The 18174-nt window shown below is 40.7% G+C and overlaps 1 protein-coding gene across 1 annotated transcript in view; it reads left to right on the forward strand.

Moving 5' to 3' along the window:
* The first annotated feature begins 211 nt into the window (after positions 1-211).
* ELF1 (E74-like factor 1 (ets domain transcription factor)) overlaps positions 212-18174 on the forward strand; it is a 26843-nt gene continuing 8880 nt past the window's right edge. Inside the window, exons 1-4 of the mRNA XM_010076216.1 lie at positions 212-520; positions 8661-8835; positions 16483-16590; positions 17175-17339. Coding sequence (XP_010074518.1) covers positions 449-520; positions 8661-8835; positions 16483-16590; positions 17175-17339 — 520 coding nt within the window. The 5' untranslated portion in view covers positions 212-448. The remainder of the gene's footprint in view (positions 521-8660; positions 8836-16482; positions 16591-17174; positions 17340-18174) is intronic.

Consider the following 18174-nt stretch of genomic DNA (forward strand, 5'->3'; position numbering starts at 1 on the left):
TTGTCTTACTTCTTGAAACAGTTTTAAGGGAATGAAAATTTGCAGGTGTTAATCGGTAAAAGTAATACCTCTTAAGATACAAAAGGTGTCTGACTTCCTTGGAGTTAGAACAGTTATAGTTGGGAGCAAGCTTTGTTGTGACTGCAACTATTTCACATAGCTAAAACAATAATTTCTTAATTATGACTTTTTAATTTTTTCCCTCCACAGTGATAAAGGCTATCGAGGTGGGAAGAACAACTCAGGAAAGGATTTCCCTTGGTTTGTTTCCCTTTGAGAAGAGAAGAACCTAGGAACACCGATGATCTAAGAAATACGAACACTGATACTTGATTAATTCCGTGATCCTGCCTTCCTGCCCAGCTAGACCTGGGCGACGCTCTCTGTTCTTTCGCATTTGAGAACATTTTTCTTTGTATATACAGCTGAGACCTGGGAATGCGTTATTATGGCAGCAGTTGTACAGCAGAATGAACTTGTGTTTGAATTTGCCAGCAACGTCATGGAGGATGAGCAGCAGGTATGGGACGGTGTAAGAAACCATATTTGTACAAGTTGGTGCTAGGAATATTATGAAAGCATGAGGAAGAATGTAGTGTAAAACACAAAACCAGCAAACATTGAGGTTATTATTGTTGCAGTAGATCTTTGTGCTGTTTCAAAAGCTTCCTGTTGCTTCCTGTAACTTGCATGTGCAGAACAGAAATTGGTTGAAATGTTATGACTTCTGCAGCATTGCAGAGACATCTTTCTCTGAAAATGTTTTTCCTGTGTTGCTGATTTGTGTCAGTAGAATCCATCCATTTGTGATGCAGAATTTCCCAAATTCTGGTATTTGAGAGTAGTTTTAGCTTTCCTGGTGTGCTAGGATAAAATTCTGAATAAGAGTAACGGTTGTACTACAGATGACTGGTAGGAGCAGTAGGTACCTGCTCACTGCTTTCTACAGATTGGTTTCTAAATTGTGTTACTCTGTGTCAGCTATTCAGAAATAAGCCTCAAAATAATTTAAATTGCTTCTTTCACACTGCAGGGGTGCCTCCTTCTATCTGAGGAGGCTCTAAGTTAAGTGTTGATTATCTAAACCACATCCTGTGAGTCCTGAGGCTTCAGTGAACGATTCCTATTGTAAAAATCAGGTAGCTCCTCTATAGGTGGTGGTTAATAGTAGGGTTTTGCATTTATTAACAGGAAATCAGCTGTCTGGGTGTTGTGGAGAGACAGTTCTTAAAAGACTGAGAAGTGCCATGACAAACTATTCCTCTTTTTTGTGAATATGAAAAACATTTATCCTTCTCTCTTTCAAAATTACTTTTGGCTTTATAATCTTGTCTCTGGGTTTTCTGTATGGCCTAATATCTTGCTGGGTCAGTGGCGCGTTTCTGCTGTGAGAGTCATGCGACATCATTTCAATGAACTGAGTGTTGTCTGTCTAAAGTGCTAACTCAGTTTTGGGTGGAACTAGTAATGTAACTTCCTTCCCTGTATTTTTCCAGAGCTTGTGGTAGCCTGGGGATTTAGATATGGGAATTGCACAAACATAGTCAAAAACGAGCCTTATTTATTACCTCTGTTTGTTGTTCATTGCTGGCTTTACTTTACAAGCCAATGGGAGAGGGGAGAATTGAGATGGGGAGGGCTACTTCTGTGTGGTTTCTGGAAGGAGCAATACAAGCAAATGTCGGTTTTTTTCAGTTTAGCTATGCATTATGCCTCTTGCAATTTCTTCAGATGCTCACCTGAAAAACTTCAAAAAAAATTAAAGTGCACTCAACAGGGCAGTAGAACCTCCCTAAACAGAGCTTTCTCCAGCTCCAGAACAACGTTGGCATTTATCCCATAGCCCCAGTAAATCCTACTCCAGATGAAGCCTAAGGAAAGAAGGCGTCCTGTAGCATAACCTAAAGGTGATGAAGTCAAAAGATGTGACAGGCCAAAGAGGGAGTGCATAGCAGACAGTCCATCACTGCAAGTCGGATGCAAGCTCCTCTTAAATCACTGGGCTGACTTAGTTCAGTTATCAAAGATGGAGGTAGCCAGCCAGCTGGCTGCATGGAAATAGATCTTCAATACTCAGTTACAAAAAAGAAGTCCTGCATAGGGAATGGAGCAAGATTCAGCTTGCTTAGCCTAGGACAAGGATTTATAGTACAACATTAACCCAAAAAGATTGTTTATTGCTTATACCTGCTTGATTTGCTTTTTACAACATAGGAACTGTTGCTTTTGCTACTCCTGAAGTTTCTAAATTCTGACAGTTTAGTTGTATTTAGGGATGGATAACACGATTTGTGTACTTCGCAAAAACTTTAGTTCTGCAAATGCTCTGTGTTGGTCAAAAGCATTTTTTTGATCTTCATCAGTATACAAAAGGTGACATATTTATACGTAGGTGTCATTTAACTGATCTTTGTGTAATTTTTTTAATGATGCCCCCAAAAGCTGGCCTTGCAAGAACTTTGGTACTTTTCTTCCTGTCAAAAGCTTTTCCTGGAGCTCTGTTGTGCCAAGAGCTGTCGGGATGTGGAACAGCTGTGGGGAGAGGTTCGGGGTCTAGATGGCAGCTATGCTCAGTCTTTCAGGGAAGTAATAATTCATTGCTTTCTTTTTTTTTTTTAAAGTCTTGGTTAAACAACCATAAATTATGAAGAGTCCATTTGCGAATGTAAGCATTCAGCCAGTGGCAGACACCAATGGGAAGAACTTAATCACGTGGCCCTGTGTGAATGGGAAAGGCTCTCTCTTATCAGCTTTATCCCTTTTAATTTTTTTTTATTGGAGGGTTCATTTATCACATTGTGCATGTATGGTGAGGAAGAAATGGGATGAAAATATCCTCGTAATTTTGAGAAGGGAACAAGTGGCTTGCACTAATGATACTAATAAGCTGTCTGGCTGCTGCTTCGTGTCAGAGATCCCTGTTAAATAGAGGGCTTGCTTTTTTTCCCCCCCTCTTTTTTATTTTGGAGAGAGAGACTACACATACAAAACCGGGCAGGAGCTCCTACAGGCTTTGGCCGAGTCAGTGCCACTGGCTAAAACTGCTTCATGTCAGCAGCTTCTCCTCTCAATGTCTTTTCATTTAGTCCTTCATTAACTTACAGTTAACGTGATATTTGATCAGGACATTCTTAATTTAAAAAGCTGAATAAAAGCAGCCACAGAGGCTGGATCCATACTAGGAGGTTTTAAATGATGCTCGGGGCACACTGAATCATTGCAACCATTAAATTGCTAGCATGGTCCCCAGCATGACTGCTCTGTGCCAAGAGGTGCTCTTGAGTGGCTCTGACATGTGTAGTAGTAACCTGTGCCTGAAGACACCTCCTGTGTCTCTGAAGGATGAGTCTCTCCTCCCTTCTTCTGAGGAAGAGGGGTCCAAGCCCTTAGGTTGGGCCATGACTTATGCACCATCTTCTCATGCTGTAGTTTGCTCTTCCATGTTCCCTGGTGTTGCCATGGGCTTTCTGAAACATTAAGTCACCGGTCAAGACCAAGGTCTACATTTTTTGGCTCTTTCCAGCTCCTGCAGAAAGTCCTCTCCCTTATCCGCTTGCAGTTTTATGAAGAATTTAAGGAAATGATTGTGAGATCTGTAATGAGGTTGTCTCCCCAGGAGAGCAAGCAGCATTTATCTGCTTCCAGCATCCCTCTGTGAAACTTGGTATTTTCTCAGATGCTGGCCATGGGAGCATCTTTAAAGTCAAGAAGCTACCTCTGCTGTTGGCACAGGAACCTTCAGCAAGAGAAAACGAAAGTCTATTAGTCCCCAAAGTCACTTTGCCTAATTTTGTTTTGTTTTGTTTGGGTTTGTGGTTTTTTTTGTTGGTTTTTTTGTTTGTTTGTTTGTTTTTTTAGTATATGGCCAACTGTATTGCAAGCCTGAATTCTGTCGCTCTGTTAAAAAGCCAGGGTTTTTTTCACTGAGGTTTCTTTCTGTCTTCTTTTTTTTTTTTTTTTTTTCCCCATGTAGCTTTTCCTGACTTCTATCTATTGTGTGTCTTTCTTCCCACCCATCACTCACTTGAACAAAATTTATTCCACACCAGTTAGAAGCTAGTCACCATATTCCTGGGACAAGTTTTCTTCCTCACAGGACTTGTAGTATGAGAAGACGGTACCTCCAGAGCAGAAGAAATGCCCTTGCTTATTTTCCGTTTCCACAACCAGGATGGTGTTTTGATCTGTCAGTTGGTGATAGCTGATGAGAAAATTCTCAGAGAAAAAAAGAAACACCATGTCAGCATGTCAAACACCCAAGAAGAATTTGAGAGCAGGAAGGAAATTGCTGCCTTTGGCCTCTGGAGGAGGGCAGGATTTAGTTTTCAGGGGGTCATGGAGGATGATCGATACTTTCAGGGACCTGCTCACAGCACCTTCTGTGGACTTCAGCATCTGTCTGAAGCTTTGTGCTCCTCCAAATTGTTGAAGGTTGGTCTACAGGACTGGTTTGTAGATAAACTACAGTGAGGAATTTGGTGTCTTAAGACTAGGGAAGATTTCAGCAGTAGCTCAAGTCCTTTATGTGTCCAGCAGACGTGGGAGATGTGTAGAAGCCAAACTAAAGCTTTGACGGAGCTAGGGTGTCATATTTTAAGTATATTTTGCATAAGAAAGATGAAGCAGCAGAAGTAGGGGAAAGGAAAAAATACACAAATTGTTCTTCTATGGATTTATATATTGATTTCTTGAAAATGATTGCTGACACTTTAATTTATGACTTTTTAAAATTTTGGGATACTTTGCACTCTTTCGTTTTGTTAGTGCATGTAAAGCCACCTTTGTATTAGAAATAAATTATTTTATGATCTTGCTATTAGAAAGGTAATTTAATTTGTCTTAATTGAATCACTACCTTCTCATTCTTTATGTAATATTTTCCCTGTGTGTAATTCTCATTACACACTAGCATCAAAGGGAGCCATAGTAGACATGGGCTCTTCTGCAGTTCCAAATGTCTGCAAAGTTATTCCTGTGTTTTAAAACAACAGAGCTACAGGAAGCTTTAGCTTGGCTTTCAATTGGGATTCAGGCTCTTTCAATTCAATCAAGAACATTATACTAAGGTGAGATCTTCATCTCAACAGTCACACAAACATCAACATACATTAGTAGTAGCTTCTAAAACTGAATTAAATGCTTGGTAATGAAATTATAACCAAATGCATATATTGCATAAAAAAGTTAGATGGTGTCTGCAAAAATGCATTTCAAATTAGATTTGTTTGCAGTTGTGTGAATGCTTTTCTCTCTGAAAGCATGTAATGTTTGTTCCAGCCTTTTCACAACTGCGTCAGGAGAGAAGATCCATATGTTGTACCTCTGTAAGGTATGAGTTGGAAGAAAGTGTAACAATGGTTTTAAAAATAGAAGTCCACAAGAAGTGAGATTTATTCCAACTCTTCAGTTCAAAACTGTCACTAATTTAAAGAAACCACATTTAAAGTGTCTTACTATTAGTGAATGCTTTTCTGTTCGTCTCTTGTCTTTCGGAAGTGTACGTCAGCAAGCTCCTTGGACAGTCCGGCTCCGAGTTTAAGCTTCGAGCTTTTCCGCTGCCATGGGGGTTTCTCTGCCTGTAGACAGACACAATGACCGTGTCAAAGTATGTGTATGATGGTTGTTTCTAGACATGGTAAAAATACAGTTTAACCTTGCAGAGCAGATCCCATCTGATCGTACAGAGCAAGCCAACTGCTGCTGAAATGCATGACAGCAGCACTACTCAGTACCATGGGAAACACCAGTCAGTGGTGAAGCGTGTTTCAGTAACACGTGGGTGTCTGGGATTTGGTAATTCAGTTGTACAGCAGAGTGGCAAGTAGGGTGTGATATAAATAGGGCTTTGAGAAACTGAGCTGAAAATGTGTGACAATTGGTTTTGTCTGTATTTTGTTTATTATTCTGAAACAGTTTTTTATGACTTCTCCCTGCTAAAGAATAACAGCAGTGCTGGAGGTGGTTTTGCCTCTCGGAGGCCAAATCAGTGATGTGAGCATCAGTCATTAGAGAAGGATGGTGCTGAGCCAGAGCAGTTCTTTTTATCCAGAAGCTAACATGAGGCTTATCCTAAGCATAGGCAACTTGATAAGTTGCTGCAGATGCTGCAGCCATCAAGTTGGTGCAATGGCAGAAGCAGGGAGGAAAGAGCACCTTGCTTCACAGACATGGTGGGGAGGCATCTGGCCATCTGCCGATGAGTGTGCAGGAGATGGACACCTACATCAGAAATAGGCACCCCAATGCCTCCACCCTTTTACAGTCAACAGAGAAGAATAGGCGTTTTTAAGGCATGATTCATCCTGTTGTAGCACAGGAGCCTAAAACTGGGGAGGAAAATTGTGCCCTGGAAATACCCATTTTTCTTTGTTGGTTCTGAAGGAAACCTGGGGGGGGATTACTAGCTCAAGTCCAAGCATTTGCACCACAGCTGTCTGAAGTTAGGTGAGATGTACTTCACCCCTAGTGTCTATGAGCTAGAGCAGGACGAGAAGAGCGAAGTCGTCTTACTTGAATCTTCCCCACCTAAAATCTGTAGATTTTACCTGCTCAGAAAGATATTGAACAGGTGCTTGCAAAGCTTGCAGGTGACAGAAGCCTGAGTGGAGTGTCATATGTAATCCTTCTTTTTTTTTTTTTTTTTTTTAAATGTAGTTGCATATATGGGCATGCAATATATAACTTACATCCCAGAAGTTACATGCAGTTGGCATATTACTGAAATTGGAGTGCTTAAACTATTTTTGTAGCATGTATTTTATCTTGGTAATGAGGCTTCAACAGACCATCTTCCTTCTAGTTTCTGGAACATATTGTTGAAAATAAAATCTTTTTATAATGCATGCAGTATTTTTTCTTCTCTCTTTGCAGTGCTTTGTCTTGTTTACTGATTTGGCTTTTATTTAAGCAAATCTATTTGTTTCCTCTTGCCTGGAAGCAAATAGGATCTGGGATGTTAGGGTCAGTAAACAACCAAGATGTGCAATGTGAACATGGTGCTTTCTGAGGAACAGCAGGGACCTCTTGGCCACCAGTGGTTCTGTTTCTCAGCCCAAGCAAGATGCAGGCTCTGAGAGAGGTGACCGCAAAGGTGTGGGGTAGAAGCTGCCTCATTGCTTGACTGGGTGTACACCTGTCAGTGTGATTGCAGGGCTTTAACTGCTCTCTGCTTTGTTCTTTTTTATTGATCTTGTACCATGTTACTCTATTTTGAAGATTATGTTTGGTAGAGTAGGTAGGTCGTTTGCAGGTTTTTTGCTTTTGGTTTTGTTAGGGGTTTTTTTGTTTAGCAGACTGTCCATGATAGAAGCCCATAGAACTACTCCTTTTCTTTCTTAGTTCTTCCTTTTTTCCTGATTGCCCTTTCCCACAGTTGTTGCTGAGACATGTTTTACAAAACACAGAGCAATGTAAAGTGGTAATTACTGCCTTTTAAAATTTCTAATTGCACTTTCTGCTTTTGGTGCTTACCTTCCAGACTCTTCCCTAGCAGAGGCTTACTCCCATAGCCCTTGTCTGTGTTGAGCCAATAGCTCTGACACCATTTTCTGTTGGTGGCACTGTGTGTAATGGCAAAATGGTGAGACATGAGCAATCCCTAAGCAAGCTCATAATCATAAGGTTGGGGTTTTTTTTCTTGTGTGGTTAAATAAAAAAACTGCTTGATCTGTGCATATCTGTGCTCTTCTTTGGAGGGTGAGACCAAATGTACATATGCTGGTTTTCTTAGAAACATGTTTTAGCAACTTTCTGGTTTGTTTTCTTGTTTTTAAGCTTGCCACATTCATAGTGTGATTTATTTTTATAGTGAGAGAGCCTTAGAGTTACACTAGACTCTTTTTGAGCCTGCTCTGCTATCATCAGCAATGACTTTCTTCCTGCAAATGACATTTCAAAAGACTCGCTTTGGGAAATATTGTGTCTGTAGTAAATGGTATTTTCTGAAAACCTCTTCCTGTTGAGTGGGTATCTTCTTATAATCACTGGTCAGATTAATTTCTGTGTTCTCAGCTACCTCTTCTGTATCTGATGCAGAATAACTAACAGATAAAAGCAGACATAGGAATGAGGGCGGGGGGAAGTAATGTCAAGTTACTAAGGTCATAAGAATTAGAGAGGGAGAGTACTATGGCACATGTGTGAAGCACTCCCTGTTACACCTCTTGCTCTTGTAGCAAGTGTGCCCTAAAATAGTGATTTCAACAAGAGTCTCGTGGGACACACTGTGACTATGAGAGTTCTGCTCAGTCGTGACAGCCACAGGACTCCTGTACGCCCAGCTTGACGGGAAGAGCAAAAGATTAAAGTGCTTGCAGCAAGCTGCTTGCCCAATATTATTGCCAGCAAAGTTTAGCATTTACTGTGCTGTGCCACTCCTCTGGATTGTCAGTTTTTATGCTGCAAAATAGTGTTGTGAGAGTCTGGTATTACCTACTGGACTAAAGTCAATGTACTAGATATTACAGCCTCTGGCCCATAGTGGGACACTGCTGATACTTGGTTTTATGTGCTAAAAATAATCTCATTCTTTGGTACTCCCTCTTGATGGTTTAATATTCAAGTGATGTTGTATAATTCTCCTGAAGTATTAATCAGTAGATGGTTAGATTGGTTGTAGTGTAGCTACTGTTATTTTAATTTTTGCTTTTTCTGTCCCCCAGCTTGGTGATCCATCTATTTTCCCTGCTGTCATCGTGGAGCATGTGCCTAGTGCAGACCTTCTACACAACTACTCTGGCTTAACCTGTGTGGATGAACCTAGTGACATGATCACTGAGAGCTCTCTGGACGTCGCAGAGGAGCAAATCATAGAAGATGATGATATCACCCTCACAGGTTGGCAATAAAAAATTTCTGTGCTGTGTTTTTACACCAAGGTGGCTGTGGCTAGTGGTGAAAGAAGCTTAATGACAAAAACCAACAGGAAATAAAATTATAGTAGCATTGAATGCTGTATATTCTGTACAAGACTGAGAAAATGGCATTAATACCATTAGCAGGTGGCTTTCAGTCCCAGCTGCATGGCTGATAATGGTGAAGAGTTTCATCTATCAACAGAGATTAAGACACAGAGTCCTCCTCAGAGTATGAACAAGATTTTTCTTTGCTCTTCACAGGATTTGTTTGCTCTTATTTAATGATTGGTATGTACCCAAGTAAACATACATACCAAAAAGCAGGAATATGCAGTTTGAGTAGATACACTGCTTTTAGCTTCCCGAGGGTATACAGTTAGCCGTAAAATGTGCGCGTTAGCGTGACTTACTAATGTGAGTATGCTCAGCAGAGTATTCATTTTGGATCTCTAATAATGGTTTATACTAAATACAGATGTTCTGTGTAAATTCTATTAGAAAAGGTAGCCCCAAAGAGAAAATAACCCTCAAGAGGAAAACTCAAAGATACGTCACATTTTTTAAAAAACAACTCCTCACTGAATGCTTGCATTTGGAACATTTTTGTAGAACAAGTTTGAAAGGTGGGGTAGACACTTCACAGAGCGGGGATCTGTTTCTGTGTCTTTTTTCAGCCATTAGGTTCCACACCTGGACTATCTGCAGGGCTGGAGACCGTTTGCTGGTTACAGTCATGCTTTTGACATTATTTCCAAAGCCATACTCTGATATAATCTTTTACCACCAAAAGCAAAACAAAAACGCAACAAAACATGACATGAGGAACAGTTGACAGAGTAAATTGACATGAGCTGTTCTCAGTAAATGGTTTTATCTGATAAATATGGCTCTTTTTTTTTTCTTAGTAGTGAATTATCTGTGAACAGACTGTGACCATACGAATAAGTTAGCTGATTATTCAAGAAGGTTTTACATACTTAAACATTATTTCAAGTTGAGACCTCTTGCCAACTATTCACTTGCTATTCATATTAATTATTCACACTGCAACTGGCATTTCCTTAGTGTGTTACTTAAGCACCACTTAATGCAATGTGTGAATTTTTCATTGGGATCGTTTTTATGAATCTATAGTCACTGTAATATATCGTGTGTGAATTTTTACTTGCATGAGTAATTGTGAAACTCCACTTTTGTGAATTCTCTTGTTAACTTTTTTTTTGTTGCTGGTCACATGAGAAGGGTTTGCAAATTGCTGCCAGAAACTGAAAATATGTAATCCTTGTAACCGATGGGCTCCAAGGGTTTCTGGGATACTTCAGAGGCAGACAAGGACAGTATTGTTCCCATCATCCATTGTAGTTCAAGCAATCTGTTTTTCTTTAAAGGCAAAGTCCTTAGAAAACTGAAGCTGCCACTTTGCACAGATTATTGTTGTGAAGGAGACATTAACTAATTATCTATTTCACACTTTCCATCCTGATAGCTACTGTGTGTGCTGTGGGTTTCCTTGGAAAGTAAAGTCCCTGGTTTTGCAGTGCTGGATGAGCCCAGGCTGGGCAGGGACCAGCGGTGCTGCTGGAAGCTCCTGCTCAGGATGGAAGGCGGGCAGCTCTAGCAGCTCAGCCCTGGTTTCTGGCAGGGAGCCATCCTACCTGACAGAAGTGGGGCAGAATTTGGGGACCTAGGGGTGCAACAGCATCCCACAGGAGGTGAGGAGAGGACATTAGGAAAGGAGGCCCCCATCACCTTCCTGCCTGCTGCAGGCAAACATTGGCTGCGGCCGCAGCTGCCACCTTGAACTGCAAGGCTGCGATGGAAGAGATGTGGTTCAAGCATGGCTTGCCGTAGGCTGCCTCTGAAATTTCCCGCCAACTCTATTTTTCAGCTGCTTTTTTTTCCTTCTGTTTTTTGAAGTTCCCATCTTGATTTTTTTCATGGGGTGTGTTTGGTCTCAACAATGAAATGCGTTGTTTTGCTCTTTGAAGTTTGTACCAGTCTTTTCAGTCCCTTCCACATTATGCCTTTGAGAAAGATGTTATAAAGACGGCACTAATTCCAAGTTAAAATATTCATAAGACTGAAGTTCACAGCAAAACGAAACTGAAACTGCCATCATTTGTGACTAAACATTACAGAGAAATGGCTGCTTAATACTCAAAGTTGCCAGTTTTTCAGTCTTGTTTTATGACTCTGTCATGTATTAAGCTTCTCTTTTCTCCTAAACTAACAGAAACTAGCAGTAGTTCTCCTGAAACTGCAGCAATTATTTTTTAGGGATCTATTTGCAGAACGATGGACACTGGTAGGTTTTTCCAGCTATAGGATGTAGCTTCAGTCCTTCAAAATCCCAGCTATCACACAGGGGTGGTTACTTATCTGTAGTATAAATTATAACGTGAAGAAAACTATAAGAACAGCATCTGTTTCACATGAAACCCTGCTGAAAGATGGCTAACAACCAGCTTTTTAGTTACATTAATGCTCACACTTTGTTTTTTTAATAATGAATAGGCAGACTTATCACTCTCCTCTTTAAAAGTACTTTGCCCTGGAAAAACTGTGATGGCAATGTGTGTGGTCAGTTTGCTGCCTGTATTATGGGCCTTTATAAATTATTAACCATCATGTAGTAGAGGGTGATGAAGAAAATAAATTGGAGCATTTGGCTTTGAATGAAGTTTTGTCTCTAAACGGAATATTGAATTGTGGTTTCTTCTGTCTGAAAAAAATACAGGGGATAGTGTTCTGTGCAGAATAAATTCTAGGCCAACTTGTCAGATGGTACAATTTGCTACACTTTATTTACCTTCTTAATGTAACTAATTGCAGTTATAAGATGCATGGGAAGGAGGAACTAATTGGATTATGAAACTTCCTGAAAATATTTCTAGTATTATTATTATTATTAACTTTGCCATGCCTGGCCAGTTTAATTTATAAAATAACAGTTAATCAAACTCTACCATTTTGCAGTTCACTTGTTCTGGTGTTGTTTTGGTGGGATCAGGGAAGCAGCTGCACTGAGACAATTTATGGGGATAAGGGACAGAAAATTTGCACTTAGATGCCCCGTGCTCTAGTCTGAATCAGGAGCATGGAAGTGTGCATCTTCATGGATCGATAATGGTGCTTAGTAACCAGTTCAGAAGTTATTTTACATAATTTCTAAGTTTGGTAGCATTTGGCTTATACATTTGCTGAAGCTCTAGCATTCGTGGCACAAGCCAAGCCGGTCGGGTAGGAGAATGAAGGCAAAGAGGTGTTAGGTGCTACAGTCCTGCACAAACCCAGTGCCTTCAGTGATCATTTATGATGCTACAAGGAAATCCAGAGGGGTAGTTAGGTGGAAACAGAACCTCATAGTGTTAATCTGTGAGGATCTTTAGTTGACAAGATGCCAATTGTAAAAAAAAGGGTACGTTTTCAGTTACTTTGTAAAGAAATTATGTAGCATCTGGTTAAAAATGGTGAAGATTTTCCATATAGCTCCTCAATGAGATAATTTTCCTTACAAATTTTAAAGCCGTATTTAAAAAAGAAAATGAAGGGTGATGTGTATGTGACCTGAAATATCTGTGTTCTTAAACTCTGTTTTCCAGTGTTGGTTAACAGTCAGCTTGGAGTTGATATTAAAAAGCAATTGCTTAAATTTAACAGCTAGCTATTCTGCAAAAGGGGGCTCTGTCAGTGTTTAATGGATCTCTTTCTACTTTTATCAACTTCATGTTTCTTCTGGTGATACTTTGAGGCTCTGCGGTCCCTGTTTTTGTCTATAATAAAACCAGCAGTGAATTTAAACACAGCTGTGACTAGCACAGCCTTTCTCTTGGCCTCGACAAGGACTCGTGCTGTCTGCTCTGCAGAGCTGCTGGCCACCGGGGAAGCGACAGAAGCGAGATGGGACTGCCAAAAGCAGTGTAAAACTCTCAAAAAAGATGCTAAGTAGGAGCAGGGAAAGCAGAACTTTGGACTGAGGCGGGGACCTTCCAGGGTGAGGCATAGTTTCTTTCTCTGCCAGGTGAGAAGAGCAGAAAGCTGAGTTTGGGCGGGTCTCACGCTAACCATGAGCGCTGGTCCATGGCCAACCTGGATTCGCAGTAACTGGGCTGTAATTGGCATGCAGGTGGCATGCAGGTAGAGACGCTTACATTTCTGGCTTGCTCAGTTAAACAAGAACTTGTAGAGTACCCTGGGAAAAAAGCTAAGTTCCTTCTGGGTGTGGTGTTCCCTTTTCCCTTCCTCTTTCTTCTTTTTCCTCCCCTCCTTCCTTTTTTCCCTCCCTCCCTTCTATTCTTTTCTCCTTCCCCCCCCTTTTTGCTGCTTTTTTTTTCCTTTTCCCCCCTCTTTTTTCCTCTTTTTTTTTTTTAAGTTTATACCTATTCAAGATAACATTTGAAATCTGATGCTTCTCACAAGTGACCTCCACCACCACCATTCTTTCAGCGCTGACTTCACCAAAGTGTAACAAGCTATTTCATCCCAATTCTTCTTAAATTTATTACTGTATCATAACTGCCAGTGATTGGAATACCTTTCTGCAACATTAAGAGGAAAACTAAAATAACAGACACCAGCTTGACTTTGCTAGTTGAGTTGTTTATCTCTGATCTCTGTCTCGAGTGATGTTAATTATCATCTTGCCGCTTGTAGGACAAAGAGGTTGTGCTCCATCTCCCCTGTGCAGTACACCACACCTTATTTGTGTTAGTTCTTGAGTTGTTGTAATTCAATGTGCTAACCCAGCAAAACCCAAAAAACTGCTTTTGAGCCTTTTATAACACTAAATTGTCTCGCTGCATTATCAAAAAATTGTGAAGCCTAGCTTGTGTTAAGTGACAGAGTTTGGATCATGAACCAACTGCAGAGATGGGAAGAAGACCCACAGCCCTTGTTTTTTCAGCAACAGGGAAGTATTAATTTGTCTCAAACCACTTTGTGAAGTCATCATCTAAGAAAAGGCTTGAAGGGTGTTAGCGATGGCATTAATGAGGTTAAGAAACTTACTTTTGCCATTCTGTCTCAATGGATAGACAGATAGCTGGTGCTCCTTATGCTTTTTGCAAGCATCAGATTATATTAATTTCTATGTTTATTTATATTGCTATTATAAGTTCCTTTCATTAGTCTTGGATAGTGATGGTTGATTTTTAGCCACACGGTGTAGCGGTGATGTAACAAGCTCTGCCTTGCCTGCTGTTATGCAGAGTGAAGAATTGACTCTGCCTCACCTCAACGCCTGAAATCAAGCAGGAGGGTTTGCTCCTCATAGAGCTTTCTCCAAGGAAAGAGCAAACAGTGGCTGCTCCCTCCTCCCTGCCTGCAGCACTGAGAACCAGGGGGTACCACTGCTAGCTTTTAAATTGTGTGTGGCAGCATAAACCAGTGCCGCTTGATGGCTTCAGGTCAGATGGATCGTGGCGAGTTACCTTCCCTTCCATTCAGACAGTGTCAGAACTGATGACAGCTGCTTTGGCAGTGCTGTGTGCCCTTGTTTAGGGTGACATCCTTATCGCAGTCTTTGTTATGCTGGTAGATGGTATGGAAAGTTCCCATACAGAAAAAACCTGGAACCGGAAGTGATGAAGTCAGCACTGACAGGCTAAGCGTGAGCATGCCCGCAGACTGCATGGGCTGCACTTGACACAGGCTCCTCCTCAACTGGCCAGACATTCCCTAGGGATGCTGTTCATCTCTTGGGTCTGAGGAGCTCTGCACTTGAGCTCCTGAGCCTGCAAGTTGCACGACAGAAGTGTCAGCTGTTCATTGCCTTGTCTTGCTCTACGCCTTCCCAAGCCGGGAACTTAGTCCATACTCACTACCTCCCCTTTTCTCTTCACGCTGTCATCATCCCCAGCTCTGCATTTTTAATTTCTTAAGCCTGTTTGGAGATGTCAGCCAGAAGGTGCAGAGCCTTAATTGTCTGAATGTCTGTGCAAGACATGGGGTGGAGGGGGTCCTGTAGACAACAGGGTGAGTTGCTCTGTGGGTCATGGGATCCCAGTGTCCGCCAACTTCACTGTGTCTTAGCCTGAGCCTCTGGTGCTTGGGGCATGGTAGGACTAAGGTCAAGAAAAATTCCAGAAGGTAAGGAGGATTCTGCTGAGCCCCATGTGCTGCCTGTAAATCACAGCTGGGTGGAGGAGGTAGGGCTGATGCATGAAGCTGCATTCATCTTTGCCCTCTCCTAATGATATGATTGCTGAAGCTGTAAATATTTGGGGTGAATCTGGGGGTTATTTGTTTGGTTGTTTTTTTAACTGTGTGATTGTTTAGTGCTAGTGAGCTGAATCCTTTCTTGTTACTGTTTTGTTTTGTTTAAGTGTAGAAATTCTGGCCTAAGCCTTTTGGTTTTATGCAAAGAGGAAATGTTCCAAGGTCATTGCGTTGTGTTTTATGGTGCATTTTTGCTTGCTCTGCCAGTCAGTCTGTGTCCTTTTTTTTTTTTTTTTTTCTCTCTCCTTGAGTGCCCCACCCAAAATTCCTCAAAGCTAAACAGGGAGAGAAGGCGTGATGCTGACTCATTACCGCACTGAGAAAGTAACTAAGGTTCATTGGTGTCCTAGGGAGGTGAATACTAATGCAACCCTTTGTACAGCTTTGATAGGTGGAAGTGAATTCCCTAATGTACCTTCAAATTAATGTCAAAGGATAAGGCAGCCTGGCCCATGCATTTCCATCCAACAAAGAGTAATTTCTAAAAGAACGTGAAACAGTTCTAAAGGTTTACAGTACCAGCTACTGGAACTACCATCTAACTTACTTGTCACGCTACAATTATTTTGAAAAAAATCCTCTGGTAAGGTACTCTTTCCAGTCAAACCAATATCTTCTTGGACAGCTGTTATTTTGCAAAATGATATTTTATTGTATTTTTTTGTGCGTAGCTTCAGATGACCTTAATTATAAATTAATGCTCAAGAGGTTTGGATTTGTCTAATGACCCACCCTCATGAGATTGATGTGGGATTGCCTAGTAGTCAAAATTTTTGAAAAGTCTGACAGCCCTCTTTATTGCTCTTTGTGCTTTATGTTTGCTTTTCAGTGTGTTCCTGGAGCCTGTGCTGTTAGCCCTACCTGTAATCTTCGTCGATTTGAATGGTTTAGGATTCAGTTAAACCTTTAGATCGTATGCTCTCTAATAAAGGTTGTGGAATATTTTCTTGTCTGTCCTCCAGGCTAAATGATAAGATGTTTTTGGTGAGCATCTCTTAATTATGGAATTCACTTGCTTTGGACCACCATAAGAAGAAATTAGCAATATAGGTTTTTTGTTAAAAGATACTGTCTGGAATATTGTTTCTGGTAGTGATATTTGTTAGGGTTCATGGATGTTGTGCTTTACTGCATGTGCTTGATCAGCAAAGAGAGTGATTAGAAAGATGAGGCAGAAACAAAGGCTTTGTGTTGTTTTGGGTTTTTTTTTAATACATACAATCTGAAAAATGTAGTGTGTTAAATAAATGAAATTATTGCAGTGTGCATTTTTTTCCCCAGATAACCTGTTACTACTCACCTAGTAGAAGACCATGTTTACCACTTTTTTCTAGAAATAAAGTAGGAATAAATATGTTAAGCTTTAAGTCCAGTTTGTAGCTTGTTAAGAATTAATTTTTCTCTCTTTTAGTTGAGGCATCTTGTCATAGTGAAGATGAAACAATTGAAACAATCGAGGCTGCTGAAGCACTTCTCAATATGGACTCCCCTGGTCCTATGTTGGATGAAAAAAGAATAAGTAAGTTTTGAATGAAAGCAAATCCAGTCTGTATTTGCCTTGTTTTTGAAAGAAGGAGGGATTTAGTACAGCACGGTTGCATGGAATTGGTTCTGGGTAGACTTTACATACATAGTTTGGATATCAGAAACCCAGTGTTGTATGCAGTGAAAGATTTCATTGCCATGCCAGAGTTGAACAGGGAAGAAAAGAATCAAAAATTACAGAGGGAAGGTGTGAATGAAGTTGGGTGGTGAAGATTGCAGTGTTTTGTTTGGCTGATAGAGGATTAGTCTGTTTATGCTGCCAAGATGAAAGAATAATCACATCTGCAAATTGCTTTAAATATGAATAAAAATGTGTGATCACCAAATAATTTTTGGGGGAGTGGGTTATATCATTAAAGTGTTCTATTTTAGTACTGCTTTTGCTTGTGTAAATTGTTGTGGACAATTATATTCCATTATGAACTAGTCTTCTCTCCCATGAAGGCCTTAAGTGTCCTATTTTTATTTTATTCTATGTTTAAATTTTTGTTATTAAAAATGGCTTTTAAAAGTCCTTGTGGCTGTGTGAAAATATTCCTTTTGTCCCTTTCCCTTAAGCAACTATGTTTGGCACAACTGAAGATGATGATATGGTGGCTCCTATTACACATGTCTCAGTCACGCTTGATGGGATCCCTGAGGTGGTGGAAGTTCACCAAGCCCCAGACCCTTATGCTGAATCACCAGAAACTCCAGAATTTGAACAACCAAAGAAGAAAAAAGGTAAGATGCTACCGGAGAACAGTGGCGTGGGGTAGGAGAGCAGTGGCTGGCATGCTCTCGTCCCCTGTAGGTGTCTGGAACCCTTCTGGGTGTCAGGTCAAAATAACTGAGGGGGCTCAGCTAGAAATACAGAGAAAGCATTTTCTCCCTGGGTAACGTGAGCACAGGTAGTGGTGCTTAGACACTTAAGATGTTGGAGAGGGAGCGATGATGGCTTATCCCACAGGAAACATCAGTCTCTCCTTGTTCCTATAGTTTCTTCTTCAGAGCAGAATTGTGATACAAGCTATAGAGCTTTGTTGCTGTGTATCCTGAAGTACTTTAATTAGCTCTTATTTGGCTTCTACTAAAGATACTTTATCTGTTCAGAATATGGGATGAGAATGAGGAGGGTTTTTTATCATTTCTTGAAAATGAATGGTTTAATTTTATTTATTTTTTAAAAACAGCTGCATGCTATAGCAAGTGTTAGTCCTGTTTGCGGTAGATAACATGTTACGCAGTGTCTACTCAGTGATGTTCCATTGGAGTTGGTGCTGTACCAAAGAGTAATAAAGTGGTGTTAGTGAGACCTTCTGCTCCTGTTTTCCCACCCTGCATCAGCCTGCATCCCATCAGAGGTCCTGAAACTGATGTCTACAGTAGAAAGAAAGTCATGCAGTGCAGGCAGTTCTAAGATGCTGTTGCAACAAATTTAAAAAAAGGAAAATAAATCAAGAGAGTTATGTTTCTGGAACTAATCCCAGGGCTGAATCAGAGCATTAGGACTTTGACAGGTTCCCCTGTGAAATAAAAGCCTTCCAGAACAGGGCTCCTGCTACCCAGCCATGCTCCT

The sequence above is a fragment of the Pterocles gutturalis genome, unplaced genomic scaffold (assembly GCF_000699245.1).
Source record: "Pterocles gutturalis isolate BGI_N339 unplaced genomic scaffold, ASM69924v1 scaffold18568, whole genome shotgun sequence".
NCBI classification, from domain to species: Eukaryota; Metazoa; Chordata; class Aves; order Pterocliformes; family Pteroclidae; genus Pterocles; species Pterocles gutturalis.